This window comes from Pelodiscus sinensis, chromosome 22 (assembly GCF_052426305.1).
Source record: "Pelodiscus sinensis isolate ZL-2025 chromosome 22, ASM5242630v1, whole genome shotgun sequence".
Taxonomy (NCBI): domain Eukaryota; kingdom Metazoa; phylum Chordata; order Testudines; family Trionychidae; genus Pelodiscus; species Pelodiscus sinensis.
In genome coordinates this window covers 11,875,267-11,901,135 of record NC_143073.1, presented here as the reverse complement: position 1 = coordinate 11,901,135, position 25,869 = coordinate 11,875,267, and the positions used below count along the sequence as shown (strand labels likewise).

The following is a 25,869-nucleotide window of genomic DNA, read 5'->3' as shown; positions in this document are numbered from 1 at the left end:
GGACAAAGGCTGGGTGCTGGAGTCATGGGATTCTGAGCCTGAAGGTCTGCTCCAGGAGCCCCCTTGTGGCTCTCATTTTCTGCAGCAGTGAATTCCCAGCCGCTGGCTGAAGAACCCAAGTGGAGCGACTTTTTCCTTCCCCAAAGCCTTCCAGCTCTGGCTCCCAAGCATCCTCATTGACCCTCAGAAGAGCGCCACTGCGGGGGCCTGGCTGCTTCCCAGCATGGTGTGTCAGAGGCTGCCTGCGCTGTTCCCACTGGCCAAAGCAGAGTCAGAGCTGAGCTCTCCAGCAAGGCAGCAGGTCTGAGCGGGGTGTGGGCTTGTCCTGTTGCCGATCTCCCGGACATCTGCAGCTGGTGACACGGCCGGTTCCAGCCCTTTGGCCTCCCATTCAGGGCTGTCCAAGCAGCTGCCTAAGTCTCTTCCTCTCAGCTGCTTGTCCTGGATTTTACCCCAAAGGCAGAGCTTTGGCTTAGTGCCCAGCGGGGTCCCAGCTCGGTCCCACTGCACTCCACAGCCCCAGCCCAGTGCCCCAGGGTGGCAGCAGCCCAGTTGCCATAATCATGGTAGATAATCTTGGCTCCACAGGGACAGACATGACGCTGAGGTGCTGCCCACCTTAGCAGACGGCCCAGTAGTCTGGGATCCTCTGCCTGGCCTGTTGGAGTGACAGGCCCAGGAGCAGGAGCCAGGCTCTAGCAGAATAAGACCCAGGGTTGCATTGCCAAACCTCGCGGCCAGCTGCAGGCAGCAGGAACCGGCTGACAAGGATCCCTGGGAATCCCACCAGCCCCAGGTCCTGCTCCTCCCTCTCTGCATGCCCAGCCTTGCACTGAGCAGCCCCGGCTCTGCTGTTGCTGTTCGCCAGAGGGCCTGGCTGCTCCCTGCGCAGCCCCGTGCTGCGGGGTGTCCCAGACCCCAGCACTGCAGGCGGCTCAGGGACAGGGCTGGAAGCCAAGGGTGCATGCGGGAGGGAGGCAGGGGAGCTACGTTCCGTTCCCTGGAAGTTGCACAGGCTTAGGAGGGCGGGGGGGGGGGGGTAATGAGAGGGGACCCAAAATCTGCCTCATTGAGCGCCCAGCTCTGGGGAGCTGCGGGTGAGGGGCTGGGCCCAGCCTGTGGCTGCCCAGGCCCTGCACTTGGGAGCCAGTCCCACGAAAGGATCCCGTGGGGCACAGAGCAGAGAGCCAGGCCAGCCCAGCTGCCCTCATCCATCATGGCACCCTGCTGCTTCGCCAGCACCGGCCGGGCAGGGAGCCTGCCCGCACTAAACATGGCGGCCTCTACGCCGCGGCGCCGGCTCGTTGCCCCCACCTTTGCTCACACGCCTCCTTTGCCCTCACTTAACATGGCGGCTCCCCGCCAGCCTTCCCTACGGGGCTGAAGCTGCCCGGGGGCGGCGGCGGGGTACTTCCGGCCCGGCTCGCCGCGGCGCCGCTGGGAAGATGGCGGCGCTCAGGGCTCTGCGGAGGCTGCGGGCACCTTCAGGGTCATGGCTCCGGCTGGGGGCAGCGCCGAGCAGGTGAGACCCCGCCCCTCCCCGGCGTTTCTCCCCCCTCCCCCTTCGGCCCCGCTCCCCATTTCCCCGCCCCCCCTTTCCCGGTATCTCCTCTCCCTCCACGCCCCCCCCCCCGGGCACCCTTTTCCCTGGCATCTGCCCCCACCCCCTTCTCCTGCCCCAGCACTTCCTCTCTGGCACCCCCCAGCTCCCCCTGCCCTCCAGGCATCCGCCTCCGTCTTCTGACCCCCAGCACCGTTCCCGCCTCCCCCTAGGATCCTGGGATCCCTCCTCTTGTCCTCCCGTCCCCCCTCCCTGCACCTCCCCCGGGTCTGCCCCTGTCCCCCAGGGATCCTGTGTCCTGCGGGGTGTCTCTTCCCAATCTCCTGGGCATTGTTCTCTCCCCCTTTCGGGTCCCCGTCTTCCGTGGGACGTTCCCCGCCCTCCCCAGATAAACCTTCCTCCACTTCTTTGGTACCTCTCCCTTGCCTCTTGAGACCTCCCATTTTCTTGGGGGTCATTCTTGTGCCTCCTGAGCATTGTCATCCGCTGCGCTCCCTGGGGAACCTTCCCCCCTCCCCCAAGGTATTACCAACCCACCTGAGAGGCCTATTTTCCCCCCCCTCTCATAGACTTTAAGGTCAGAAGGGACCATTATGATCATCTAGTCTGATACCCTGCACAGTGCAGGCCACAGAATCTCACCCACCCCTCTTAGAATAATCCTCTCACCTATATCTCAGATATTGAAGCCTTCAAATACTTTGATGGCCCCAAGATGCAGAGAATCCTCCAGCTGTGATCTGTGCCCCATGCTACAGAGGAAGGCAAAAATCCTCCAGGGTCTCTGCCAATCTACCCTGGAGGAAAATTCCTTCCCGACCCCAAATATGGCAATCAGCTAAACCCTGAGCATGTGGGCAAGACTCAACAGCCAGACACCCAGAGATCCCAGCGCATGCCATGGGGCTGTTCCATTATTACTCTTGCGGCAGTGAGCAGGCCCCGGAAACTTACCTCCTGCAGAAACCAAATTGGCTGTAGATGTTGAGTGTAGCCCATGTGCCTGACTAGTTCCCATCACTGGGTGGCTCTGGGGGTGTGTGGGGGGGGGGGGCTGTCATACAACCCCCTGCCTTGTGGGGCCAGATGTAGGTGGTGCCCTTGTGCCAGAGTGGGCATACTGTACATTGGGCATCCCTCAGATGTCCTTGCTAATGGCCATTGATCTGGGGACTAGCTAGCTCAGACACTTGGGAATGAAGCCTTGCTCTCCAAGGTTACCAGTTTGAATCCTGCCAGCATAAGTCTGGGCTTTGGTGGTTTTGGAAACTAGATGAGTGGCCGTCTTGCTCACAGTGCATGACTGTCCATTGCAAAAGTCACCACCCCATGGATGCTAACGGACCCTTTGGCAGAGAGGGATTGATGGGGCTATTACACCTGAACTCCCTTCGTCCTTAGACGAGCCCCACTCGATCAGGCTTGAGGGTGGATGGTAGGGAGCAAGGTGTTGAAGCTAGTACTGCTGCTGCCCAAACTAGGGAGAAGTAGGCTCCAGGGCTGCCAAACCTCATGCTTCCCATGATCAAGCTCTCCCATACAAGGCACAGTTTCACTTTCAATCCCCTTCGTTTCCCATCCTTCCCCACTTGCCTGGCAACAACCCCTTTAAAAGCCCACAGAGTCTGAGACTAGAGACAGGCAGATTGAATGAAGTTGTCAGTTTGATCCCCTTTCCTTCTCTCCACGTCCAGAGGCGCCAAGCAATGGCAGCCGGATGTCGAGTATGCCCAGCAGTTTGCAGGTGCAGTCATGTACCCCACCAAGGAGACAGAGAAATGGGTGGCTCCTCCCTGGAATGGTGAGTTCTGCCGGAGGCAGCTGCCCCATTAAATGCACCATTGTATTGGCGGTTTGTCACATTTTAAGTTCAGAGCCAAACTCACCATGGGGGGCTGGAAGGGTGTAGCCCCACCTCTGTGAACGTTGCTGGACTTACAGTGGAGTAGCCCACTTGGTCCTGATCCTGGTGTGACCTCTGTGTAGATGCACCCCTGCGTCTTCATGAAGCACATTGCAGAACCAGATCCCAGCTGAAAAAACAATAGTGGGAAAACGTGGTCAGCTTGGGGAGATCTTCCTTAGTTGAAGGTGATGTGGGTTTTTTTAAAAGATTTCTTTTAATAGGCACCTCTCTTTTTATAGAAGCGATTCCTTGATTTTTGTTTTAATGTAAATGGAGGCAGGGTTTTGGATTAGAAACTTCTCTTTGCTGCATTAGAATCCCAAACACAACTGCTTCGGGCATGAAACAATGATGGCAACAGGTGTGCTATCACTAGCTATCACCTTGCGTTAGAGCGGGGTGGGGAACCTTTTTTGCATCGGGGCCAATGACCCACAGAAAAATCAGTCGGGGGCTGCACACCAGTGAGAAGCAACATGTAAAGGTCCTGAGCGAGGAGGAGAAAAACACTCCTCACATTTCCCTCCCACACCAGAGCCTAGGGGCCCCAGGCTAGTAGATTTTCTGTGCACCATCCCTGTGGGTGGCAAGGGGGCTGGAGCACCATCGTGGGCTCCCCGATTCAGGGGGGATCCCTAAGTCTTGGGGGCCGGATCCAGGCAAGCTGGGGGCCACATCTGGGTCTGAGGCTCCCCACCCCGTGTTAAAGAGAGCTTCAGGTTAGTCTGTTTTAACACAGCCAGACACTGTGTGAGACGTCTCTGCTGTGTGAGACGTTTTTAAGACATTGTAAAAGATTTTTAGCTCCATCCCGTGATATGGGCTGGACACGAGAGCAGGGAATGATGTTCTCTGGCGCATGCTATGCAGATTGGGCTAGAACAGGGTTCTCCAACCTTTTTCGGCACAAGATCACTTTTTGAATTTAAGTGCAATCCAAGATCTACCTCAACCCCAAATACCCTGGCCCCGCTTCCTTCGTGCCCCTTCTCCGAGGCCCTGCCCCTGCTCACTCCATCCTCCCTCCCTTCTTCCACCCCTATTCTCCCTCCCTTTCATCAGGCAGGGGCAGAGGGTTGGGGCGCAGGCACTGGCCTTGGGCTAAGTGATTTGGAGTGTGAGAGGGGCTCTGAACTGAGCCTGGGGCAGGGGTTTGGGGCACAGGCAGGGGTTCATAACAGGGGCAGAGGATTGGCGCTGGCTTCAGCTGGACACTGCTTACCTCAGGTGGCTCCTGGGTGGTGGTGCATTGAGGCTAATGCAGGCTCACCCCTGTCCTGGCCCTGTACCACTCTCAAAAGCAACCAGCGAACTCCCTCCATCCCAAGCCCTGTTGTGCCCCCTCTCTGCTATGTGGAGATAGAATACAGGAGGAGAGGGGGGCACCCTGACATAAGCACCCTGTTTTCCCGTCCCTGCTCTGTACCGCAAGCAGGAGGCTCCCAGAGAAGGCTCGTTCCAAGGCAAAGGGCAGGAGGTGCGCAGCTGTACGGTGAAGGGCAGCTGAAGTGCCCGCACTTGATAGCCTTTTGGCCAAACTAGTCAAGATCACTTGTCAGAGGCTCCAAGATCTACCAGTAGATCCCGATCGACTGGTTGGTGACCACTGGGCTAGAAGATCAGAACTGTTGTTTCTGGTCTGAAAGTCTATGAACCAGCTGATTGTAGAAGTAAATAAGAAGATGAGATCCCAAGTGCAGGAAGTGCGCTGGAGGGCCTTGGTAGGAAGAAGGTAGGAGACACGCTTTCCCTAAGGATGTTACCTATTGAGTAATTGACTAATCAAACAGTCAATGCATTTTCCATCAACTATTTGATTAGTTGATAGGGTGCCTCTGCCTTTGAAGTATAGCAACAGCCCTAGGGCTGTTGCTACACTTCAAAGTCAAAAGTGCCCCGTGGAGCCCGGGGTCAGCTGGGGATCCATGTGGCACTGCTTTTTGAAACACTGTGGGGAGCCCGGCGTCAGAGTGCACGTGGCATTTCAAAGCAGCAATGCAACGTGGAGCCCGGCATTAGCGGGGGAATCCTCAGCTGATCCTAGGCTCCATGTGGCACTGCCGCTTTGAAATATTGCTTACAGCCTGGGGGCACCTTTCTGATGGAGGCAGCAATGGGTGGAAGGCGGGGAAAGGAAGCGACTGGTTGATTTCCTTGCTGTAATCCATGCTGCTGCTAGTTACAAGGAAAAGGTATTTTGCGTGAAATGCTGCCCGTGATTTTTAGCTGGCATATCCCTTTAAACCAGTGATCTCCAGCCTTTGTAAGCCTGAGATCACTTTTTGCATTTAAATGCAAATCAGTATCCCCCTCAAAGCCAAACACTCTTGGCCCCCTTCCTTCCTGTCCCTGTTCACTTCATCCTCCCTCCTTTCCCCATCCTCACTCACTTTTCTCAGGCTGTGGGAGGAAGGAGTAGAGCTGGGTGTAGGGGAGGGGGATGTGGACTCTAATCTTGGGCTAAAGGATTTGGAGTGTGGGAGGGGTTCTGAGCTGAGCCTGGGCAGGGAGTTGAGGTGCAGGAGGAGGTTCAGGCTCTGGGAGGGAATTTGGATCTGGAGGGAGCTCAGGGCTAGAGCCGGGGCTTGGGGTGCAGAAGGAGTTCAGGACTGGGGCTGGGGTTTGGAATGCAGGTTCCAGCTGGGCACAGGTGGCTTCTGGGTGGTGGTGCAGGGGACTAAGGCAGGCTTACCCCTACTCTGGCCCTGCAGCACCCCCAAAAGCAGCCAGCAAACTCTCCATCCCTGCTCCTCTGCTCTGTGGAGATAGGACACAAGGTGGATGGAGGGGCACTGTGACATTAGCACCCCTCTCTTCTTCCTGTGCCCTGCACAGCAAGTAAGAGGCTCCTGGGGCTGGGGGCAGCTCCAAAGAAGAGGGCAGGAGCAGCATGGCAGTGCTTATGGGGCAGGTGAAATGATGGCACTTGACAGCCTCGTGGCCAAACCTGTCATGATCACCTGTCAAAGACTCAAAGATCTGCCAGTCTAGACCAGTGTCCCTGTAGCAGGCAGACCTGTGAACGCATTTGCTGTCTCTCGGCACTGAGACACGTGCTGCCAATGGAGCGAAGACAGTCAATCGTAGGCAGGCTAATGTATGACCTATAATATCTGAGCTAAGACAAAAGCAGCTGACTGATGTGTCAGCTGACTGCTGCAGGGTTTGGAGGGGACTTCTCCCATGCATAATGCATTCAGGGCATGTTCCCTTGGTTGGAGGAGCTGGTCTTGGCAGCTGTAGGAAGAAGGGGGTGACTGCACATCCTGTGTCTGACACCATTGGGGGCTTGTATTTGGGGCACAGTGGGGTGGGCTGCATGGCTATGGAGTTGTTCTGAGTAGTCTGCTGCTCCTCGCATGCGTGTGGTGTGTTCGGGTGAGCTGTGCTAGGCCTGCTGTTGTGGGAGACTGTACACAACAGGCTCCCTGTGCCGAGTGTCGTGTGGTTTGATTTATTTTATATCCAAGAGAAACCAGGACACTCCAGAGAGACTTAACCACTTTCTTATTTATTACAAGCTTTAAGCAGTTAATATAGTTGTTTAAGTTTAACAAGCCTTAAAAACTGTGACTATACAATTTAAATCTTAAATACTATAGATTCTAAAGCAATTAATAGAGCACATAGCAGTGCAAAAACAATTAATAGAAGATCTACTATAATACAATAATAAAGCCTAGTTCACTTACACTTCATCTGTATGCCAGCTACATTCCCAGGCAGGAGGTTGTGGTTACTTTGATTCCCACCTGTCGGAATGGCGTGTCCTTTTGAAGCCCGGATGAGGGGTGTATTTACTTCTATTTACAGCCAGCAGGACCCCTGGGTCAATCCTGTGCCCTCCTTCCCATTGATTCTTCTTATTAAGCCCATTTTATAGCAAAGCGAGACTTGGTCGTTTTAATAATATTAGCCAATTGGTTACGTATTGTGTACGATACCTACAGTGCCTCTATTTGGGGTACATCCTGCTACTCAGGATGTTGCAGAAACGACATGTATAGTTAACAGTTTTATGGCTGGCTGTAATTTTTGCTTATCAGAAACAGAAATACCAGTACAAGGTTGCTTGTCGTGTTTTTGGTGTGATTTTGCTGTGCCATACTTAATCTGCATTGTTATGCAAAACATTCCTGCCTGGCCTGCGTATATGCACCACACTTGAGACGGGCCTGGGTTTTGCTTGTTAGAGATCCGCACTGTGGTCAAGGCAGACTTCATTGTCAAGGCAGAGCTGTCTTGGCTCCTCTACACTGAGTCACCATTGCCAGGGCTCTGCAGGCGAGCTGGGGCCATTCTGTGATGTGTGAATGCTGCAGCAGCGCCGTTTGCACTTTGCTGAGCCCCGTTACTTGAACTATCATGATTTCCCCTGGAGTTTTGTCCCCTAGGGACAGTGCGGGTGGCTCTGCAAGTGGCCGAGAGAAACCGGAGCTAAAGAGACTCCTCTTAACCGATGTGCAAAGGGGCAGTGACTCAGTCTGGATTGGGAAGGTCCCCTTGGCGCTCTGCAGGGCCTGGGGGCGGCTGGCAGACCACAGGCCAGCCCGTGGGCTGCACATGCATTTGGAAGTGGAGTCCTGCTAGGGGTGGTGCTTTTGGGCATTTGGGATGGACTATGGCTGCTTGCTTTGGGGATTCTCCCATTGCAGCAGCTCCAGCCCCATTGAGGGAGACGTGGTCTATTTTATATGAGACATTTGCAAGATTTTCCTTCTATCCCCGTTGAGCAGAATTCAAGTTTGGGACAGTTTGGCCCAGAAGAGGCTTCCTCCCGTGTGGCTTCTCAGAGGCAAGCGCTGAGCTTCTGTGCTGGGAGCCGGAGGGAAGCCAGGTTGTGCCCTTCACTCCTGCTCGCCACAGCCAGAAGCTCCCGGCCTCTGGACTCGTGGGGTGCTTGCTGCCCGTTAGCCTGGGCTGGGCATAGCGACCAGTGGGGGGCACTTCCGCAGGTTGTCCCCAGAGCCAAGAAAGTCTTGAGGGATGTGAGGTGAACAGGGAGTACTGAGAGCGGCAGACGTGGGGTGGCCCGCTGGACACGCCACTCCCAAATCAAGCCCAGTGTTTACCAGACTGAACCACTCATCCTAGGGCTCCACTCCTCAGGTTTGCAGGTTTGCAAGGGAAGTATGTGCAGGGGGATTGCATTGGCCAGCTGGGGGGGGGCGGGGGGAGGCTGCCCAGCCACGGGGCATGAACCATGGGGCCCGAATTCCCTTTGGTCTCGTCCTGCTCAGCCCTTCTAGCACGAAGGGGCAGGAAGGCCATGGATCCCCTGGAGCGCTCTCTCCTGCCCGGAGGTATGCCCTGCCATCTCACAGCCTCTCTTACTCTCCCCGTGCCTGAGCAGACAAAGACCCAATACCTGAGAAGTCCCTCTCCAACCTGACGTTGAACTTCGGGCCCCAGCACCCAGCTGCTCATGGCGTCCTGCGGCTGGTCATGGAGCTGAGCGGCGAGACTGTGAAGAAGTGCGACCCCCACATCGGCCTGCTGCACCGTGGCACAGAGAAGCTCATTGAGTACAAGACCTATCTCCAGGTAACCGTGGGGATGTGGTGTGATCCCCAGGACCCTGGCTAGCAGGGCAGACCTGTGCCTGCCTGAATACCCCGGTCACAGGATAACAGTGTGGTGGGCTCCATCTGCCTCCTACTCTGCTGTTTGTCCTGCAGCTCTCCAAGGGCTTCGGCTCCCAGGCCGGCTACTCCCTGAGGGCCTGATCCCATGGTCACTGTGCAAGCCCAGCTCCCTCTGAACTCCCTGGGGAGTCTCCGTGGTGGCTACATGACAGGGCCTTGGGGGTTCAGCTGCTTCTTGTCCTTGCTTCCTGCCTGCCCCACCCTCTGTGCCACCCTGGAGCCCGACTCTGGAAAGCGCTGATGTTCCAAAGGAAGGCGCATCTCCAGCCTCTTGCATGTCAGGGTCCAGTTCTCTCTGCCCCGGAGAGAGGCAGGGATTGGGGGCTCCCTGCTCTTCTGTCCCACAGCACTGCCCTGCAGTCAGCAGTGCGGCCCTAGCTGCCCCAGTGCTTTTCGACATAGCCCTACCTGCCAGGTGGGAGGGGAGTCCAGGGGCAATTTGCCTTGCCTATGTTGCTGAGTGACCTGAGGCACTCTCACCCTTTCTGTGGCAGGGGTGGGCTGGGGGGTGCATCTGGGGGTGTGTCTTGAGATATACTCTGCCTAGGATCCCCGAACACGGGGCGAGGAGAAGCAGAGCGACTGTTTAAAGAGAGACAGCGTTGTCTGTTGTTTGAGTGGGCAGTCAGCAGCCCGAACCCCTGGGTTCCAGTCCCGCTTAGCTCACTGTGAGGCAAGGCCCTTTCTGTCTCCGTACGGAGGATCCTGGGGTCTGATTTCTGTTGGTAAAAGCTTTGGGACCCTGGGGGGGATGGGTGCTGTGGGCGGGGCAGCCGTAGGGAAACTCCCCTGTCCCACCCTTTGGAGTAAAGAACAAGGGTGACACAAGCAGGACGAAAATCACGCACGTGTATGTCCCGTGTTTGACAGCAGACGTCAGCAGCTTCCGAAGAAGCCGGGAAGCCAGAGTGGCCTGCCAGACTTTGCATTAGGACCTGGCAAAAGGATTTCTCATGATTTACTGCCCTGATCCCATGTAACCTTTCTAGCAGCGCTCGAAGGAACCCAGCTGAGTTGAGTGGGGTGGGAGCCAGAGTGCTCTGACCAGGCTTGGGGCACGCAGCCAAGGCCGAGGACATTCAGTGACGTGCTCCCTTGGCGGCCAAAGCCGTCTGGCCAATGAGCGAGTCCCTAGGGATGCCTGCAATGTGCAGAGGGTGAGGGGGGGAGGTGGGAGCCGATGTGCGTGGGGAGCATTGCGGTGGGGCAGGTGGATCCAGTTCTTAAAAGCCAGCTTCTCACGGGCACCAGCTCTTCCCTCCCCTCCTTTTGCTGCCTCTGATCCAGAGGGGGAAATGCATGGAGTGGAAGGCCCAGGCTTATCGGTTAATCTTATAGCTCTCTCCATGTTCACATCCCTACTCCAGCTGCCAGCCTAGCCCTGCATCTGAGCGGTGCTGCACACGCTGCCTGTGTCTCTAGAATGGCTGCGAGCAGAGGAAGGGACTGGTCAGGTCATCCCCAGCTCAGCCTCTGGGCTCTCCCAGGGATGCCAGCTGTGCTCGTGCCCCTCCCCCTGCTCTTGCAGGGAAGAAACAGCTTGTCCTTGGCACGCACGCCGCCCTCCTGCAGCTGAGCGGACAGAGCGGTGCCGGCCTTGGGCTGAAAGGGGATTACCCCAGTGTCCAGGCAGGGAAAGGAAGCCACAGAGGCCTAAGGAGTCCGTGACAGAACCAGGATCCTCATCTCCTTCCAGCCCCCCGACCCTCCTCTGAACAGCATCCAGCCAGCACATTAGGACCTGAAAGCAAAACAGAACCGGCTGAGAAGCAGCAGCAGCAGCACCCCACAAGCTGCAGGCGTGGCAGGAGGGACGTTTGCTTGGGGGCAAACTGGCCCCACTCCTCCCCCCCCCCCCGCGCTTTGCAGGGGTTTCCTACTGTGGTGCTGCAGAGGGAGACCTGCACCAGAGTTCCCCAGTTCCTCGCCCTGATTTCAGTACAAACCCACACACTCTGGTTTTCATCCGTCAGCAGAACAGTCGCACGGGGTACGGGGGCTATTAGAAATATCCGACTGTGTAGGCCAGTGGTTTTCAAACTGAGATGTGCCCCCCCAGGGTGTGTTTACGATGGGGCCTGTCCTAGCCCTCACAAGGGGCTGTGAAGGTTGCGCCACCCAGTCCCTCTGCTCCCCCAGCTCTGCTTTGGCCCTGGCTGCAGTTGCAGCCCCAGCTCTGTGGCCTGTCCCCCACTCTTAGCTGCCAGCCTGGGGTGTGTATGTGAATACATTCCCCCACTAGTAAGGGGGGAGAGAGGAGAAGTTGGGGGACCACTGCTGTAGGCGTTGTGCAGGGCTCCTTCCAGTATGCAGTGGGGCTGCTCTCGGGTGACAGGCCTGCGTGTATGTTACTTCAATCGTCCCAGGTCTTATCAGTCCCTGAGTGGGTGACTCCCACTAGTCCTGGGGCCGGTGAGTGCGCCGGGGGCATTCTCCCACCACTCTGCTCTGGAGCAGTGCCCAAGGCACCAGGCTGTCTTTTGGTGAGACCCTGGCTGCTTGGGTGCATGTAGTGAGGCTGGGGTGCTGGCACCGATGCCCTAGTCCGGTCTCATCCTGGGGAGGCAGGAAGGAATGACCCAAGCTCCCCGGCAGTTCTGGCTGGCTGCTCAGCGGCCTTGGGCACTGTTCCCCTTACTCAGGGTGGGTGAAGAGATCCCCTCTGGCCCACGAGAGTTGGGGTGACCCCGGAGCCAGGCTGTGTCCGCAGGCCAACGGGCCTTTCTCTGCCGCAGGCTTTGCCGTATTTCGATCGTCTCGACTACGTGTCCATGATGTGCAATGAGCAGGCCTATTCCCTGGCGGTGGAGAAGCTACTGAACATCACTCCACCCTTGAGGGCCCAGTGGATCCGAGGTGAGCCGTCCTGCTCCTGGCCGGCGTCCCCTTCCCTGCCGGGCTGCTCTGTGGAGGCGGGTCCCAAAGGCAGCCAGCCCCTCCCCGTTCCTTCTAGGAACCACCCGCGTCGTCTTTACGCCCCTCCCTGCCACACCTGCCCTGTGCGCTCTGGCTGGCGCCCAGGTCGCTGGCTGGGTCTCTAGGAGAATCGGTGGTGCCAGGCACCCTATGCCCATAATGCACTGAGCGAGCAAGAGGCTCCAGGCCATGTTAGCAGCCGGGGGTCTCGTGCTCAACCAGACCTCGGTTTCTCCAGGGCTCTGTCGCCCTCTGGAGGGCGGGGGATGAACCTCCGGGCTCCTTGCATATCCTGCACCTGCTCCCACATCCCCATGCCCAGCCCCTCAGAGCCCATTGCTGCCATTCTGAACGAGGGCACAAGAGGCACTGCAGAGAGGTGGAAGGCGCCTGCCACTGCATCTTTCCTAAGACAGACTTGCCCTGGGCCCGCGAAGGGCTGAGCCCATGGCTGGCACGGCCCCTTCCCCTAGTGCGCGTGTGTGCCGGAGACGCACCGCTCTGCCCCTTCCCCTAGTGTGTGTGTGTGTGTGTGTGTGTGTGTGTGTGTGTGTGTGTGTGTGCCGGACACGTGCCGCTCTGCTTCTCTAGTGCCTGAGCGTGCCAGACACGCGCCACTCTGCCCCTTCCCCTAGTGCGCGTGTGTGTGCTGGAGACACACCGCTCTGCCCCTTCCCCTAGTGTGTGTGTGTGCTGGAGACACACCGCTCTGCCCCTTCCCCTAGTGCGCGTGTGTGTGCTGGAGACACACCGCTCTGCCCCTTCCCCTAGTGCGCGTGTGTGCTGGAGACACGCCGCTCTGCCCCTTCCCCTAGTGTGTGTGTGTGCTGGAGACACACCGCTCTGCCCCTTCCCCTAGAGTGTGTGTGTGCTGGAGACACACCGCTCTGCCCCTTCCCCTAGTGTGTGTGTGTGCTGGAGACACGCCGCTCTGCCCCTTGCCCTAGTGTGTGTGTGTGCTGGAGACACGCCGCTCTGCCCCTTCCCCTAGTGTGTGTGTGTGCTGGAGACACGCCGCTCTGCCCCTTCCCCTAGTGCGCGTGTGTGTGCTGGAGACACGCCGCTCTGCCCCTTCCCCTAGTGCGCGTGTGTGCTGGAGACACACCGCTCTGCCCCTTCCCCTAGTGTGTGTGTGTGTGCTGGAGACACGCCGCTCTGCCCCTTCCCCTAGTGTGTGTGTGTGCTGGAGACACGCCGCTCTGCCCCTTCCCCTAGTGTGTGTGTGTGCTGGAGACACGCCGCTCTGCCCCTTCCCCTAGTGCGCGTGTGTGTGCTGGAGACACGCCGCTCTGCCCCTTCCCCTAGTGTGCGTGTGTGCTGGAGACACACCGCTCTGCCCCTTCCCCTAGTGTGTGTGTGTGTGCTGGAGACACGCCGCTCTGCCCCTTCCCCTAGTGTGTGTGTGTGCTGGAGACACGCCGCTCTGCCCCTTCCCCTAGTGTGTGTGTGTGCTGGAGACACGCCGCTCTGCCCCTTCCCCTAGTGTGTGTGTGTGCTGGAGACACGCCGCTCTGCCCCTTCCCCTAGTGTGTGTGTGTGTGTGCTGGAGACACGCCGCTCTGCCCCTTCCCCTAGTGTGTGTGTGTGCTGGAGACGCGCCGCTCTGCCCCTTCCCCTAGTGTGTGTGTGTGTGCTGGAGACGCGCCGCTCTGCCCCTTCCCCTAGTGTGTGTGTGTGCTGGAGACGCGCCGCTCTGCCCCTTCCCCTAGTGTGTGTGTGTGTGTGTGCCGGAGACGCGCCGCTCTGCCCCTTCCCCTAGTGTGTGTGTGTGCCGGACGCGCGCCGCTCTGCCCCTTCCCCTAGAGTGTGTGTGTGTGTGTGTGTGTGTGCCGGACACGCGCCGCTCTGCTTCTCTAGTGCCTGAGCGTGCCAGACACGCGCCACTCTGCCCCTTCCCCTAGTGCGCGTGTGTGTGCTGGAGACACACCGCTCTGCCCCTTCCCCTAGTGCGCGTGTGTGCTGGAGACACACCGCTCTGCCCCTTCCCCTAGTGTGTGTGTGTGTGTGTGTGCTGGAGACACGCCGCTCTGCCCCTTCCCCTAGTGTGTGTGTGTGCTGGAGACACGCCGCTCTGCCCCTTCCCCTAGTGTGTGTGTGTGCTGGAGACACGCCGCTCTGCCCCTTCCCCTAGTGTGTGTGTGTGCTGGAGACGCACCGCTCTGCCCCTTCCCCTAGTGTGTGTGTGTGTGCCGGAGACGCACCGCTCTGCCCCTTCCCCTAGTGTGTGTGTGTGCCGGAGACGCACCGCTCTGCCCCTTCCCCTAGTGTGTGTGTGTGCCGGACGCGCGCCGCTCTGCCCCTTCCCCTAGTGTGTGTGTGTGTGTGTGTGTGTGTGCGTGCGCCGGACACGCGCCGCTCTGCTTCTCTAGTGCCTGAGCGTGCCAGACACGCGCCGCTCTGCCCCTTCCCCTAGTGTGTGTGTGTGTGTGCTGGAGACACACCGCTCTGCCCCTTCCCCTAGTGCGCGTGTGTGCTGGAGACACACCGCTCTGCCCCTTCCCCTAGTGTGTGTGTGTGCTGGAGACACGCCGCTCTGCCCCTTCCCCTAGTGTGTGTGTGTGCTGGAGACACGCCGCTCTGCCCCTTCCCCTAGTGTGTGTGTGTGTGTGTGTGTGTGCTGGAGACGCGCCGCTCTGCCCCTTCCCCTAGTGTGTGTGTGTGCTGGAGACGCACCGCTCTGCCCCTTCCCCTAGTGTGTGTGTGTGTGTGTGCTGGAGACGCACCGCTCTGCCCCTTCCCCTAGTGTGTTTGTGTGCCGGAGACGCACCGCTCTGCCCCTTCCCCTAGTGTGTGTGTGTGCCGGAGACGCACCGCTCTGCCCCTTCCCCTAGTGTGTGTGTGTGCCGGACACGCGCCGCTCTGCTTCTCTAGTGCCTGAGCGTGCCGGACACGCGCCGCTCTGCCCCTTCCCCTAGTGCGCGAGTGTGCCGGACACGTGCCGCTCTACTTTTCTAGTGCACGAGTGTGCCGGACACGCTCCGCTCTGCCCCTTCCCCTAGTGTGCGAGTGTGCCGGACACGCGCCGCTCTGCCCCTTCCCCTAGTGCGCGAGTGTGCCGGACCCGCTCCGCTCTGCCCCTTCCCCTAGTGTGTGTGTGTGCCGGACATGAGCCGCTCTGCTTTTCTAGTGTGCGAGTGTGCCGGACATGAGCTGCTCTGCTTTTCTAGTGTGCGAGTGTGCCGGACATGAGCCGCTCTGCTTTTCTAGTGTGCGAGTGTGCCGGACATGCGCCGCTCTGCTTTTCTAGTGTGTGAGTGTGCCGGTTGTGTGCCACTCTGCCCCTTCCCCTAGTGCGTGACTGTGCTGGACATGTGCCACTCTGCACCTTCTGCTAGTGTGCTGGACACGCGCCACTCTGCTTCCCTAGTGTGCGAGTGTGCTGGACACATGCTGCTCTGCCCCTTCCCCCAAGGCTGCCTGCCTTTCTCTGACGGGGGGTCTCTCTCTACCTCCATCCCAGTTCTCTTCGGCGAGATCACACGGATTATGAATCACATAATGGCTCTCACTACCCATGCCCTGGACGTCGGGGCCATGACTCCGTTCTTCTGGATGTTCGAGGAGAGAGAGAAGGTAAAACCCAGAGCTTGCTCTAACTGCGCTTTCCTGGGGCGCAGAGCTGGGCAGCCAGAATCCAGTGGGTCGGTGGCCTCTCTGCTCCAGCATCCTGTCTAGGACGGGCCATAGCATGAGCCTCTGCAACCAGCTCCCACCCCACAGTGCAGCGAGTGGGACAGTACTGAGATGGGTGGAAATTTTCCTGGCCCAGCAAGGGAGGGAAGCGGGTGGTTCAGCAGGGACCCTGGATCTGGAACAGGGTGATTAGCCCTGGGAGGAATTCCCCCTTGGCCCAGGGACATGCTGATGGCAGCCTGAGTCAGATGGGGCCGCCCATGAATCGGCTGCTGGCTCAGTCACTGCTGTGGAGTCTGCAGCCCAGGCCGGTGCTAAGCAGCCCTTTGCCAAAGCCCGGGGTAAAGTACACAGGCCCTGGGGAACCTACTTTTCAGGCTGCTCTCCTGCCTGGCTCCCTGGCAGCCCTTGGAGGCGCCTGGTCCTTGCCTCTGACGTGTGGGATGCTGCCCCACGGTCTGCTGCTTGGGTAGCCAGAGAGGAGCGACTCCCGGGAGGGCAGTCTGTGCTGAGAGCCAGGCTTGGTGCGCTGGCTGGAGCTCACGGGGCAGCCTGGGGTACACTGACTTGTTCTGTGGAGCTCTCTGGTGCGTCCTGGTTTACAAACGGGGTCCTTCTGGGGGGGTGACCAGCCATGCCAGGGTGTTGGCAGGAAGAGCTGTTGGCTGCTCCTTGTTCCCCCAGGGAACAGGGCCTCTGGGTTGCTCTGTGGGGTGGATCTGGCCAAGCCGGCATCGCTTCAGGGCTGGGGGGGGGGGGCGAGGAGGGATTTTAAGGCTGGCCAGCAAACTCGGTTTGCTCGTGCTTGGTGCCCTGCGGGCGCTGGGCACGTGGGTGAGCCGTGCTCTTTCTGTCCCCTGCAGTTGTTTGAGTTCTACGAGCGGGTCTCCGGGGCTCGGATGCATGCGGCCTATGTCCGGCCAGGCGGGGTGCACCAGGTACAGTGCTGCGCTGCCCTGGGCCTTGCTGGCCTATAGCTGCCTCCCTCTGACCTCTCCTTCAACCTGAGGAAACCTGATTGGGGGCTGGGTATGGGCCCAGGCAGCTGCCCAGGGGGAGCTGGGGTGGGCGGAGTCACAGAAGGGAGCCTGTGCTGGATTGGTCAGGTGCACCCAAGCCCCTCTCTCTTCACAAGCTGCACTTCCTGCAATGGTGCCCCAAAGCCTGGGGCTTGAGGGAGGCCGGTCCCTGCTGCTGAGTCCTGCAACGGTGGCCAGGAGCCCCAAGGGAAGGGGGGGCACTGCACCTCCCATCTGCTCCCAGAGGGAGGACCCCCTCGCCCCACCGTGCAGGGTGCCGAAGGGGGCCGGCAGCATGCACTTGGCACAGAGGCAAATGTGCCTCCTGCTGCTGCATGTTTCATGCCCCGGGCCCAGAGCTGGGAGCGTCGGGGTCCTCGACCCGCCCCACAAACTGGCATAATAGGGACTGACCGGTCAGGGTTTCGCCCCAGGCTCCCCTCTCTCTCCTCCAGGTTGGCCTGACATCCAAAGCCAGGCAACAGGTGCGCCCTGCGGGGTACATGCCCTCTGTCTCTTGGCGGCCAGCTTCGGTTCTGAGCAAACACAGGGCTGCGGGGGAGGGGAAGCTGGCTGGGGTCTCGCCAGCACTGCTGAGACTTGGCAGCTCCTTGGTTCTCCAGGCATGTGTCCCACCCCCGCCCCGTGGGCGCGCACATGTGCTGTAGGAAGAGCTCAGACTGCCTGGGCTAACCCCCTCCTTCCCACAGGACATGCCCCTGGGGCTGATGGACGATATTTACGAGTTCTGCAAGAACTTCTCCATCCGGATCGACGAGCTGGAAGAGGTGCGGCTCCCAGGGGCCACTGCCGTGAACTGGGGTCGGATTTGTTCCCTGCAATCAGGCCCTGCTCCTCCCTGCGGAGGGGACCCCAGCATGGAACCTGGGAATGCAGGATCCTCCCCCACCCTTCCCTCCAGCCCCATGAGTGCCTGTGTCTTGGGGTCTGTGAAGGGTTTTGTGCATTCTGTCCCCTCTCCAACCGTGGGTGAGGCCAATATGGCTCACCCCCTGCAGCCTCCTCCAGGTCCGTGTCAGCTGATCCAGACCCCTCAGTTTCTTTGTAGTGAGCAAGTAACACTGCTAGAAAGGGAGCTAGGGAGGGGAGCTGCTGCCTGAAGCAGCTGGCCAAGCCCAATTCGTAGCCAGTCCCGTGGGTGGGAAGGCTCTACAGCCTGATGGCTGGGCTGCTCTGCTTGACCGTCTTGTGCATAGTTGGTGGCCTTTGAAGACCGTTAGTCAAGCTGTGGATTGTGGTGTCCTAGGCAGGTTCAAACCCCTGTGCTTACATCACCGTCAAGGGCCGAAAAAAGCAGAATCCTGCCTCCTACTGCAGGGGGGATGGAGGGAGACTCAGTGCGGGACGTGAGCATAGGCGGTTAACACCCGCTGTGTTCCACTCCTGAGCTGGCTGCATTCCCCTGATGGGGAGGGTACATCCGTGGGGTGAAATGCCTCCGGGTGCTTTGGGTGCCAGGGTTCTGCATCGCGTGTGGGCCTACAGGTATCCAGCCCCTGTTTGTAACGTGCACCGGGTGGGGATTCCCTGTCCCCTGACAGATGCTGACGAACAATCGGATCTGGAAGAACCGCACGATTGACATTGGAGTCGTAACCGCAGAGGAGGCTCTCAATTACGGTTTTAGGTACTGTCCTGGCCCGGGGGAGCGTGGATTGGGGGTAGAGAGCATCCTGGGGCAACAAGGCCTGTCTGCTCCGGCTCTCCTCTCCTTCCCTGCTGGCTGGCCTCACTGGCATCCCTGTGGGTGGCTGATGGTGTGGGAAGCGGTGAGCTACCCTAGCGCGGGGGTGGGAGAAGATGCCCCTGGTCTGGGAGGGAAGTGGCCATTGGGGCTGGTTCACACTGCCCCACAAGTGGTCCTGGAGTAGGGGCAGCATGAGGGGTGTCAGAAGTGCCCCCTAAGGATTAAAGGGGGGCTGAGTCTGAGGCCCTGAGCTGGCTCTGCGGAGGCAGCCAGACTGGGCTTCACTAGGGCCAGCTGGGGAGAGGCCCCTGGAGAGGAGGTCTGGTCTCAGCCTGTCAGAGCCACCCTGCCCAGCGTGCAAAAGCCAGGAAGCTGGCTGGGGACAGAGGAGCATGGGTGCCGGGCCTGGGTGCTGGCGGGCGGCAAACCCTCACTACAGCTGCAGTGGACCTTGCTGGCGCCATCTGGCGGCTAGAGCCAGGAGAGCAGAGTCCTCTGAGTGCTTTATCTGGCTTTACTCCCTCCCCACCCCCCGGCTGTTCCTTGGTTTCCCCAGCCCTGGTGCGCTCGTCACGCGCCCTTGGGGCGGGGCTTAGTCTGTGCTCTTGGAGCCCTCTTGGGCCAAGGAGGCTGCCAAGCACCCAGGCTCCAGCAGAAACCTCCCTTGGGCTGTGGATTTGGGAATGGCCCCTGGAAGGGTTGCGCTCTCCTCAGCCATGTCTGGGGTTGGTCCCTGCCAGGCCAGGGCCCTGGGTGGGGTGGAGGCGCGATCCGGCCCCTGCCACTTGGCTGACCCTTTCCTCTCTGCCCGTCCCAGTGGGGTGATGCTCCGCGGCTCTGGAATCCAGTGGGATCTCCGCAAAACCCAGCCCTACGAGGTGTACGACCAGGTGGAGTTTGACGTTCCTGTTGGGTCGCGGGGCGACTGCTATGACAGGTGCATTCCGCATGGGGGGGGAGGGTGACTCCGGGGCGGGTTCCTTGGGGTGAGGGGCTGACCCCGGGAGGGCCATTTTCCCAGGGCGTGTTCTCTGGGGATGGGGGGCATGTCCCTTGCTGAGTTGCCCAGGGGGAAGGGAGGTGCGTCTGATTCCATAGAGCAGGGGCGGGGAACCTTTTTCAGGTTGGGGGCTGCTGAGCCACAGAAAAATCCATCGGGTGCCACACACAAGTGAGAATCAACACAAACCAGCCCCCACTGACATGGCCCACGTGTCCCTCACGCACCAGAGCCTGTGCTAGTCGATTTTGTGTGCTCTAGCCCTGGGGTGGGGCAGCAGGGGGGCCGGAGAGCCAGGGCAGGGGGAGCCCTGCTTGGGGGGCCGGATCCAAGCAATCCAGGGGCTGCATCTGTCCCCTGGGCTTGAGGTTCCCCCACCCCACCATAGTCTCCAGGGGTGGGTGTCACCTGGCTTGAGCCAAGCAGCCTTCTCCCGGTGGTGCCCAGGGTGCTAGCGGGGGTGGAAGCTGCACAGGGCCCCTCGCGGATGTTGTGGGGCCTCCTCCGGTCTTGGCTGTTGGCCTGCCGGTTCTGCTGCCTGGCCCCAGCAGTCTGGACTTGCCCGGGCTAAGCCTGCTTCCCCCCCGTGGTGCGGCAGGTACCTATGCCGGGTGGAGGAGATGCGCCAGTCACTCCGCATCATCCTGCAGTCTCTCAACAAGATGCCCGAGGGGGAGATCAAAGTGGATGATGCCAAAATCTCTCCTCCCAAGAGAGCTGAAATGAAGGTAAAAGGCTGCTGAGGTCTGGGCCGGGGGGAGGGGAGGGAGAGTGTGTCTCTAAGGTGCACTGTGGCCTGTTCCAGCCTCCAGGGAGGGCATGTGCTGTGGGAAGTCAGGGCACCTGGCTTCTTGGCTCAGCTGTGGTGCTGCCTTGCTGCTTCCCTCCTGTGGTCACAGCCTCACGGGAGGGGGCGAGGGCTGGAGCCCAGCTGGGGTACACTGGTGCCGTTCTCTCCAGCCTTCCTCTGGGCGGGGTCCCAAGGCCAGCAGCCCAGCAGGCGTGACAGCCTCCTGGGTCTCTGGCTGAAGGTGGCCACCAGCCGCAGGCGGCTGCTGGCCTTGGGCGACTCCCGTTGCCCCATGGTCCTGCCTGGCTGAGGAGCGCTGTGCCTTGCTGGGCCTGGGAACGAAAGGGCGGTGGTGTTAGTGGGTTCCTCACTGTTCTGCACCTGGTGCTGCAGGGTCCAGGCTCCCTGGCCTCAGTGCGAGCCCCTGATGGGAGGGAGAAGGAAGATGGGCTTGTGAGCAGCCCTCGAGCCTTGGATTCAGCCCGGTGTGACCCTGGGGTGTTGCTAGCCCGCTGACTGCCTCAGTTTCCCAGCTTGCCAAGCAGAGAAACAGCCTTTCCTTTCCCACCCCGCGTCTGGCGCCTGCGGTCAGCCTGGGGGCTCCGTGCTCCCGCCTGCTGCAACAGCCACAATCCAGATAAGCTGCCATCCTTGGGACGGGGGCAGGTCAGGGCAGCGGTCGCCCCCAGGGGAAGAAATGTCTTTGCCCGCCTGGGACGTAAGGTGGCGCCCTCACCCTGCCTTGTCACTAAAGACCCGGTACCGGGGGATGGGAGGTGGCTGCCTGCACCCAGGGCTGGGATTGACACGCACAGCGTCGGCCGGGCCCCTTGTGGTACCGCACAGGGTGGGGGAATCCCGGCAGCCGCAGCCAGGAGCAGAGGCAGCCACGTTGCAGAGCAGCCAAGTGACTGGGCCGGTCTCATGGGGTGAGTTACGGTCCTGAGGCTGCCCAGCACGGCCTACCTGCTGCTGCACCCCCCAGGCGGCCGTCTTTTCGGGGGGACGGGTCTGCTGGGAGGGGGCTGCGGCCCATGGGAATGGCCGCTTTCTCTGTTGCAGTGTCTGCCCAGGCAGCCTGGCTGATGCTCTGAATTCCCTTCTGTGCAGACCTCCATGGAGTCGCTGATCCATCACTTCAAGCTGTACACAGAGGGCTACCAGGTGCCGCCCGGAGCCACGTACACGGCCATCGAGGCCCCCAAGGTGCCTGCTGTGCCCTTTCCTGGTCGGCGGGGCCTTCGCCCTGAGTTCTCTCCTCCCTCACTGGGGGCAGCAGTGTGGGTCATGTCCCCGTTGTAGCCCCCCCCCACTCCCACCGTTTCACCTGTGGCCTGTGTAGCCCTGGCTCAGCCTCTAGTACAGGGCTTCTGCCCCTTCCCCCTCCATGGGTCCCTGGTTCTGCTCTGTTGTGAGAGATGCTGGGTTCGGGAGTGTCCCAGAATCCTTTGCGCCAGCTTCCATGTGCACCTGTGCCCCTCCCAGCTGGGACAGGCTTGTCCTGCCTGACCCTATGGGTGTGGGGCCCTGAGGCAGGTGGGGCAGGGAGAGGGACACCAAATGCCACCCCCTTCTCCTGGCACTTGTGACCCACCTGCAGGGCTGTTTATCTGTGTGAGAGCTGCCGAGCCTCTGCCTGCATCACCAGCACCCTGCTCCCTCCCTCCTGCAGGGCGAGTTCGGCGTCTACCTGGTCTCCGACGGCAGCAGCCGCCCCTACCGCTGCAAGATCAAGGCCCCCGGCTTTGCTCACTTGGTAAGAGATTTCTGGGGTGTCTTGCGTTAGAGGTGCCCTGAGGGGGGGAGATGGGGCTTTAGGGGCGCTGCTGGGGCAGTCTGGCTGCCTCTCTCACTTTAGGGGCCTGCCTGGGCACTCCAGCTCCTCGTGTGGCGTGGGAAGCTGCTCATGAGCAGTGGCTTAGTGTGGGGCCCAGAGGTTTCCTGGCATGACCCGGGCTCTGCCCTTCCTTGTGAGCAGCTTCCCCTGTGCTGAGCTGCGGGTGTACTCTGGGTCCCGAGCTGCTCCTGGAGTGTCTGGCACAGAAGAGGGAAGTGCAGCAGCCACAGCTCAGCCAGCCAAGGGGCTGCAGTGGGCTCTTGGCTGCTGGAGCTGCTGGTCCAGTGCAGCCTGCAGGGCTGGGCCCCGTGCTGAGTAGCTCTAGCCTGGCTTGAGGGAGGCAGCGCACACTGGGTCCCGTTGCCAGGGAGGGCGGCTGCACCTCGATGGGGCCGAGGCTGGTACGGGTCGCGTCCTGGGGGTCCTGGACTGGGTGGCTCAGATCACTGGGGTCCTGAGTCGCCCCGGGGCTGGAAGGATCTGGTCTCAGCCTGCGGCTGTCAGGCCCTGCTTGTGTGGCCCCAGCTCTGCCTGCCTGGGAGTGGGTGGGTGGGTGGAGGCGGGGCAGGGGGCCACAGGTGCATGTCCCAGGTGGTGGCTAGAGGCGGGACAACCATAGGCAGGCTCCCATCAGTGGCTGGAGGTGGGGTGGGGGGTGGCTGTAGGGACACGTGCAGGGGCGGATGAGAGTTTTGTGGGGCCCAGGGCACGGGGCCTATTGAAGCGCAGGGCCTGGGGCAGCACAATTTCACGCATGCGCCACGGCCACGGCCGACAGGTAGTATTGCGTGTGCGGGGCCTATTGAAGCGCGGGGCCTGGGACAGCCGTGCTCACCCTACGCTATATCCACCGCTGCACACGTGGCAGGTGGGGAAGGGCTGTAGGAACTCACCCCACGTGGCGGGTGGGAGGGGGGCCATGGGGATGAGCCCTGGGTGGCAGGCTGAGGCAGGGACAGGAGCCGTAGTGACATGTCCCAGTCAGCGGCTGGAGGTGGGGTGGGGTGGGGTGTTACCCATGTCCCGGGCACTGGCTGGGAGGACACGTTCCAGCCCATGTGCAGGGTGAGTGCTGTTGCACGGAGCCGCTCCTATGGAGGCTCAGGACACATGTGCCTGGTGGATTCTCCTGCACCACGGGCCTGGCTCAGAAGCTCTGCCCCCGGGGAGGCGTTCCTGTTCCAGGGCTTGGCCCGGCAGCCTGGGTGCCCTGCGGCTTCTAAAGCAGAATGCTCCAGAAAGGGGCAGCAAGTAACTGCTGTTTTTGCAGGACCTACCCAAAAGCAACGCGCTCAGTTCTCTTCGCTAGAGCTTTGCCGATGCTTGGCGGTGGGCGGGCCGGGCTGGGTCAGTTTGGGCGCAGAGCCCTGGATGCCTGGCAGCCCCTCTCCCCCAGCACCTCATTGTTCCCTGCGGGTGCTGCCAGGGCCTGGCCAGGCTGCTGGGCCCCTCCGCCTTGGGGGAAGGGCTGTTCTGGAGCTGGCTGCAGCCCCCTGGGAACCCAGGCTCCTGCTGTCACTGGTTAGGCAGAGCCAGGCTGGCCTGTCCCCAGCCCTCTGCTGTGCAGGGCCCTGAGGGAAGCTGGCCTGGAAAGCAGCATGGGAGGCGGCTGTGTGGGCCGGGGTCCTGCTGGTAGCACGTCTGTCACTGTCTGCGTTGGCCAGGGCGCCGAGGGGTAAGAGAGCCAGTAGGCCTGGGCCTGGCTGCTTCCCAGTCGCTGTCTCTCTCCCCCAGGCCGGCCTGGATAAGATGTCGCGGGGTCACATGCTGGCGGACGTGGTGGCCATCATCGGTACGCTGGGCACTGGGGCTCCAGGGAGGCGGTGTGGGCAGCCAACAGCAGGCTGTGGAGGGTGGGGAGGGGGCTGGTGACCCCACTGACTAGCATTGCTGGGCAGGAGCGTGGTGGGAACGTGCTGGCTAGTGCGGCAGGTCCAGGGTGCCCTGAGCCTGGCCCTGTGGACTCCAGCGCAGTGTCCTCTGGGAGACCTGGTTCCTCTTAAGTTGGGGGGGCAGGGCCGGCTGGGGCAGGCGGTACCCCCGCTCCTCCTGCAGGGGGGGCTGGAGGGTTTGGCTGTGGCAGGGGTGCTGTTGACTCCCTTGTTGCTGGGCAGGGAGGGGGCGCAAGGCTGGTGGTACCGTGTGATGGGCACAAGCCCTCCTGCAACTCCCTGGTGCTGCTCCCATGGCCATCCGACCTGACTCCCTGGTGGGGGAGGGACCCGGGGCTGCGAGGACTGGCTGGGCCTCCCCTTGCCCTGTCTAACGGCCCCTCTCCTCCCCAGGCACGCAGGATATCGTCTTCGGGGAGGTGGACAGATGAGCTGCTGGCCCTGTGGGCGGCCGCCTGCGAGCCAGGAGCAGTGACCTGGGAGCCCTGCCCTCGCTGTGGTGCACGGTGCCAGTCTGGGCGGGCCGTGTGTGGGTGGGTGCACGTGTGGGTGTGCGCTGCTGCCCGTGCCGGGACTGCGCTAATAAAGCTCCCTCTGTAGCCTCCTGTGGTTTGGTTCTTAAACTGAAACCGAATGAGGAATCGCCTCCTTCCCCCCGGGCCGAAGCTGCAGCAGACAGGCTAGGGCTGGGCAGCAGCCTCCTTGGCCCCTGCTCTAGCCCTCAAGCTTCCTCTCAAGTCTGTCATGTCCTGTGCTCTTCTCCCTCCCCCTCCCTTCCCCAGTGTGGGGGCCGGGGGGCTGTGTGGGTTGTGGTGAGTGCGGGAGGGGATCCCTGTCATAACGCGCTTTGTGAAACAGGCCGTTCCCCAGGCAGCTTCCTGCCGCTGCAGGGGGAGAGCAGCTGTTCTCCCCGGGGCTGAGCTCAGCCTCTGGCCTGGCTCAGCTAGGGCCGTCCCTCCCACACCTCATCCTGACTACCCCAGCACAGCCCTCTGGCCCCAGACCCACCCTGCATCCCCTCGTCCAGGGCCTACAGCCCCTGGAGCAAGGGCTAGTGGGGTGCCTTCAGGGAACACCCATGGACCCCCGCCACGGCTTTTCCTCCAGCCTCTCCCTGCATGTAACAACCAGCGCATTAGCGGCCGCCCCAGCTGGTGCACAGCCCGGCCCCTTGCCCGCAGCCCCCACCCTAGCGCCGCTCGGAGAGGACATGGTTGAAAGTCACAGCTGAGGTAAGGGGCTTGGCCTTAGTCCATCCTGCTACCCTGGTTCAACCAGCAATGCTGCACGGGCCCATAACTGTGGGTGGGGGGCTGGGTCCTCAGGGGCCTCTTTGGCAGGTGAGGATGCAGCCGCGCCTGGGGTTCTCTGGCGTGGTCCTGCCGGGCTCTGGGCTCAGCCCAATGCTATGTGCACTCTCGAGCAACGGTCTGTAGGAAAATCAAATACACAATCAGCACTGGTCCAGTGGGCAGCTGCCCTGCAATGGTGACCCTGCCCGCTCTGTCCGCGGCACCCACTGGCTGTCAGGCAAGGGGACGATACGTGTCCAAGGTTGTGCAGAGCCAAGGGGAGGCCGTGTGGCACAGGAGGCTGGGAAGGATGTAAGGAGCCAGCTGCACTGGGAGCTCCCATACACCGCTCTAGACAGAGGCAGGCCGGTGGGAGCAGCTCTGCATACGGCACTAGTCACTGCGAATGGTGACCAGGGCGGGGGTTCACGCTGGTGCCAGCTCACATGGGGCTCGGGGAAGAGCTGCGGGAATGATTTGGAGATTGGGAAACCAGCTGGAGGGGGGACACTCGACCGTCCTGGCCTACGGTCACTTACAAGATGAGCTGATCAGTCTGCACGCCTGTCCCAGGTCTCTCTAATGCCCAAGGTAGGTGCCTTGTGGTGGGAGTTTCAGCAGTGCCCACTGTTCCCCTCCCATTGCAATAATGTGACCATTCCACCTGGCC

At 60.9% G+C, this 25,869-nt stretch overlaps 1 protein-coding gene across 1 annotated transcript; it reads left to right on the top strand.

The window, feature by feature from the left end:
• Positions 1-1,360: 1,360 nt before the first annotated feature.
• On the top strand, positions 1,361-24,509 carry NDUFS2 (NADH:ubiquinone oxidoreductase core subunit S2). The gene is made up of 14 exons (XM_075907060.2): positions 1,361-1,522; positions 3,256-3,362; positions 8,821-9,011; positions 11,848-11,968; positions 15,489-15,601; positions 16,525-16,599; positions 17,391-17,468; positions 18,243-18,328; positions 19,206-19,325; positions 19,987-20,116; positions 21,289-21,384; positions 21,851-21,934; positions 23,750-23,807; positions 24,301-24,509. Exons 1-14 carry the CDS (start codon positions 1,446-1,448, stop codon positions 24,336-24,338), a joined length of 1,374 nt encoding a protein of 457 aa, XP_075763175.1. The 5' UTR covers positions 1,361-1,445; the 3' UTR covers positions 24,339-24,509.
• The last annotated feature ends 1,360 nt before the right edge of the window (positions 24,510-25,869 follow it).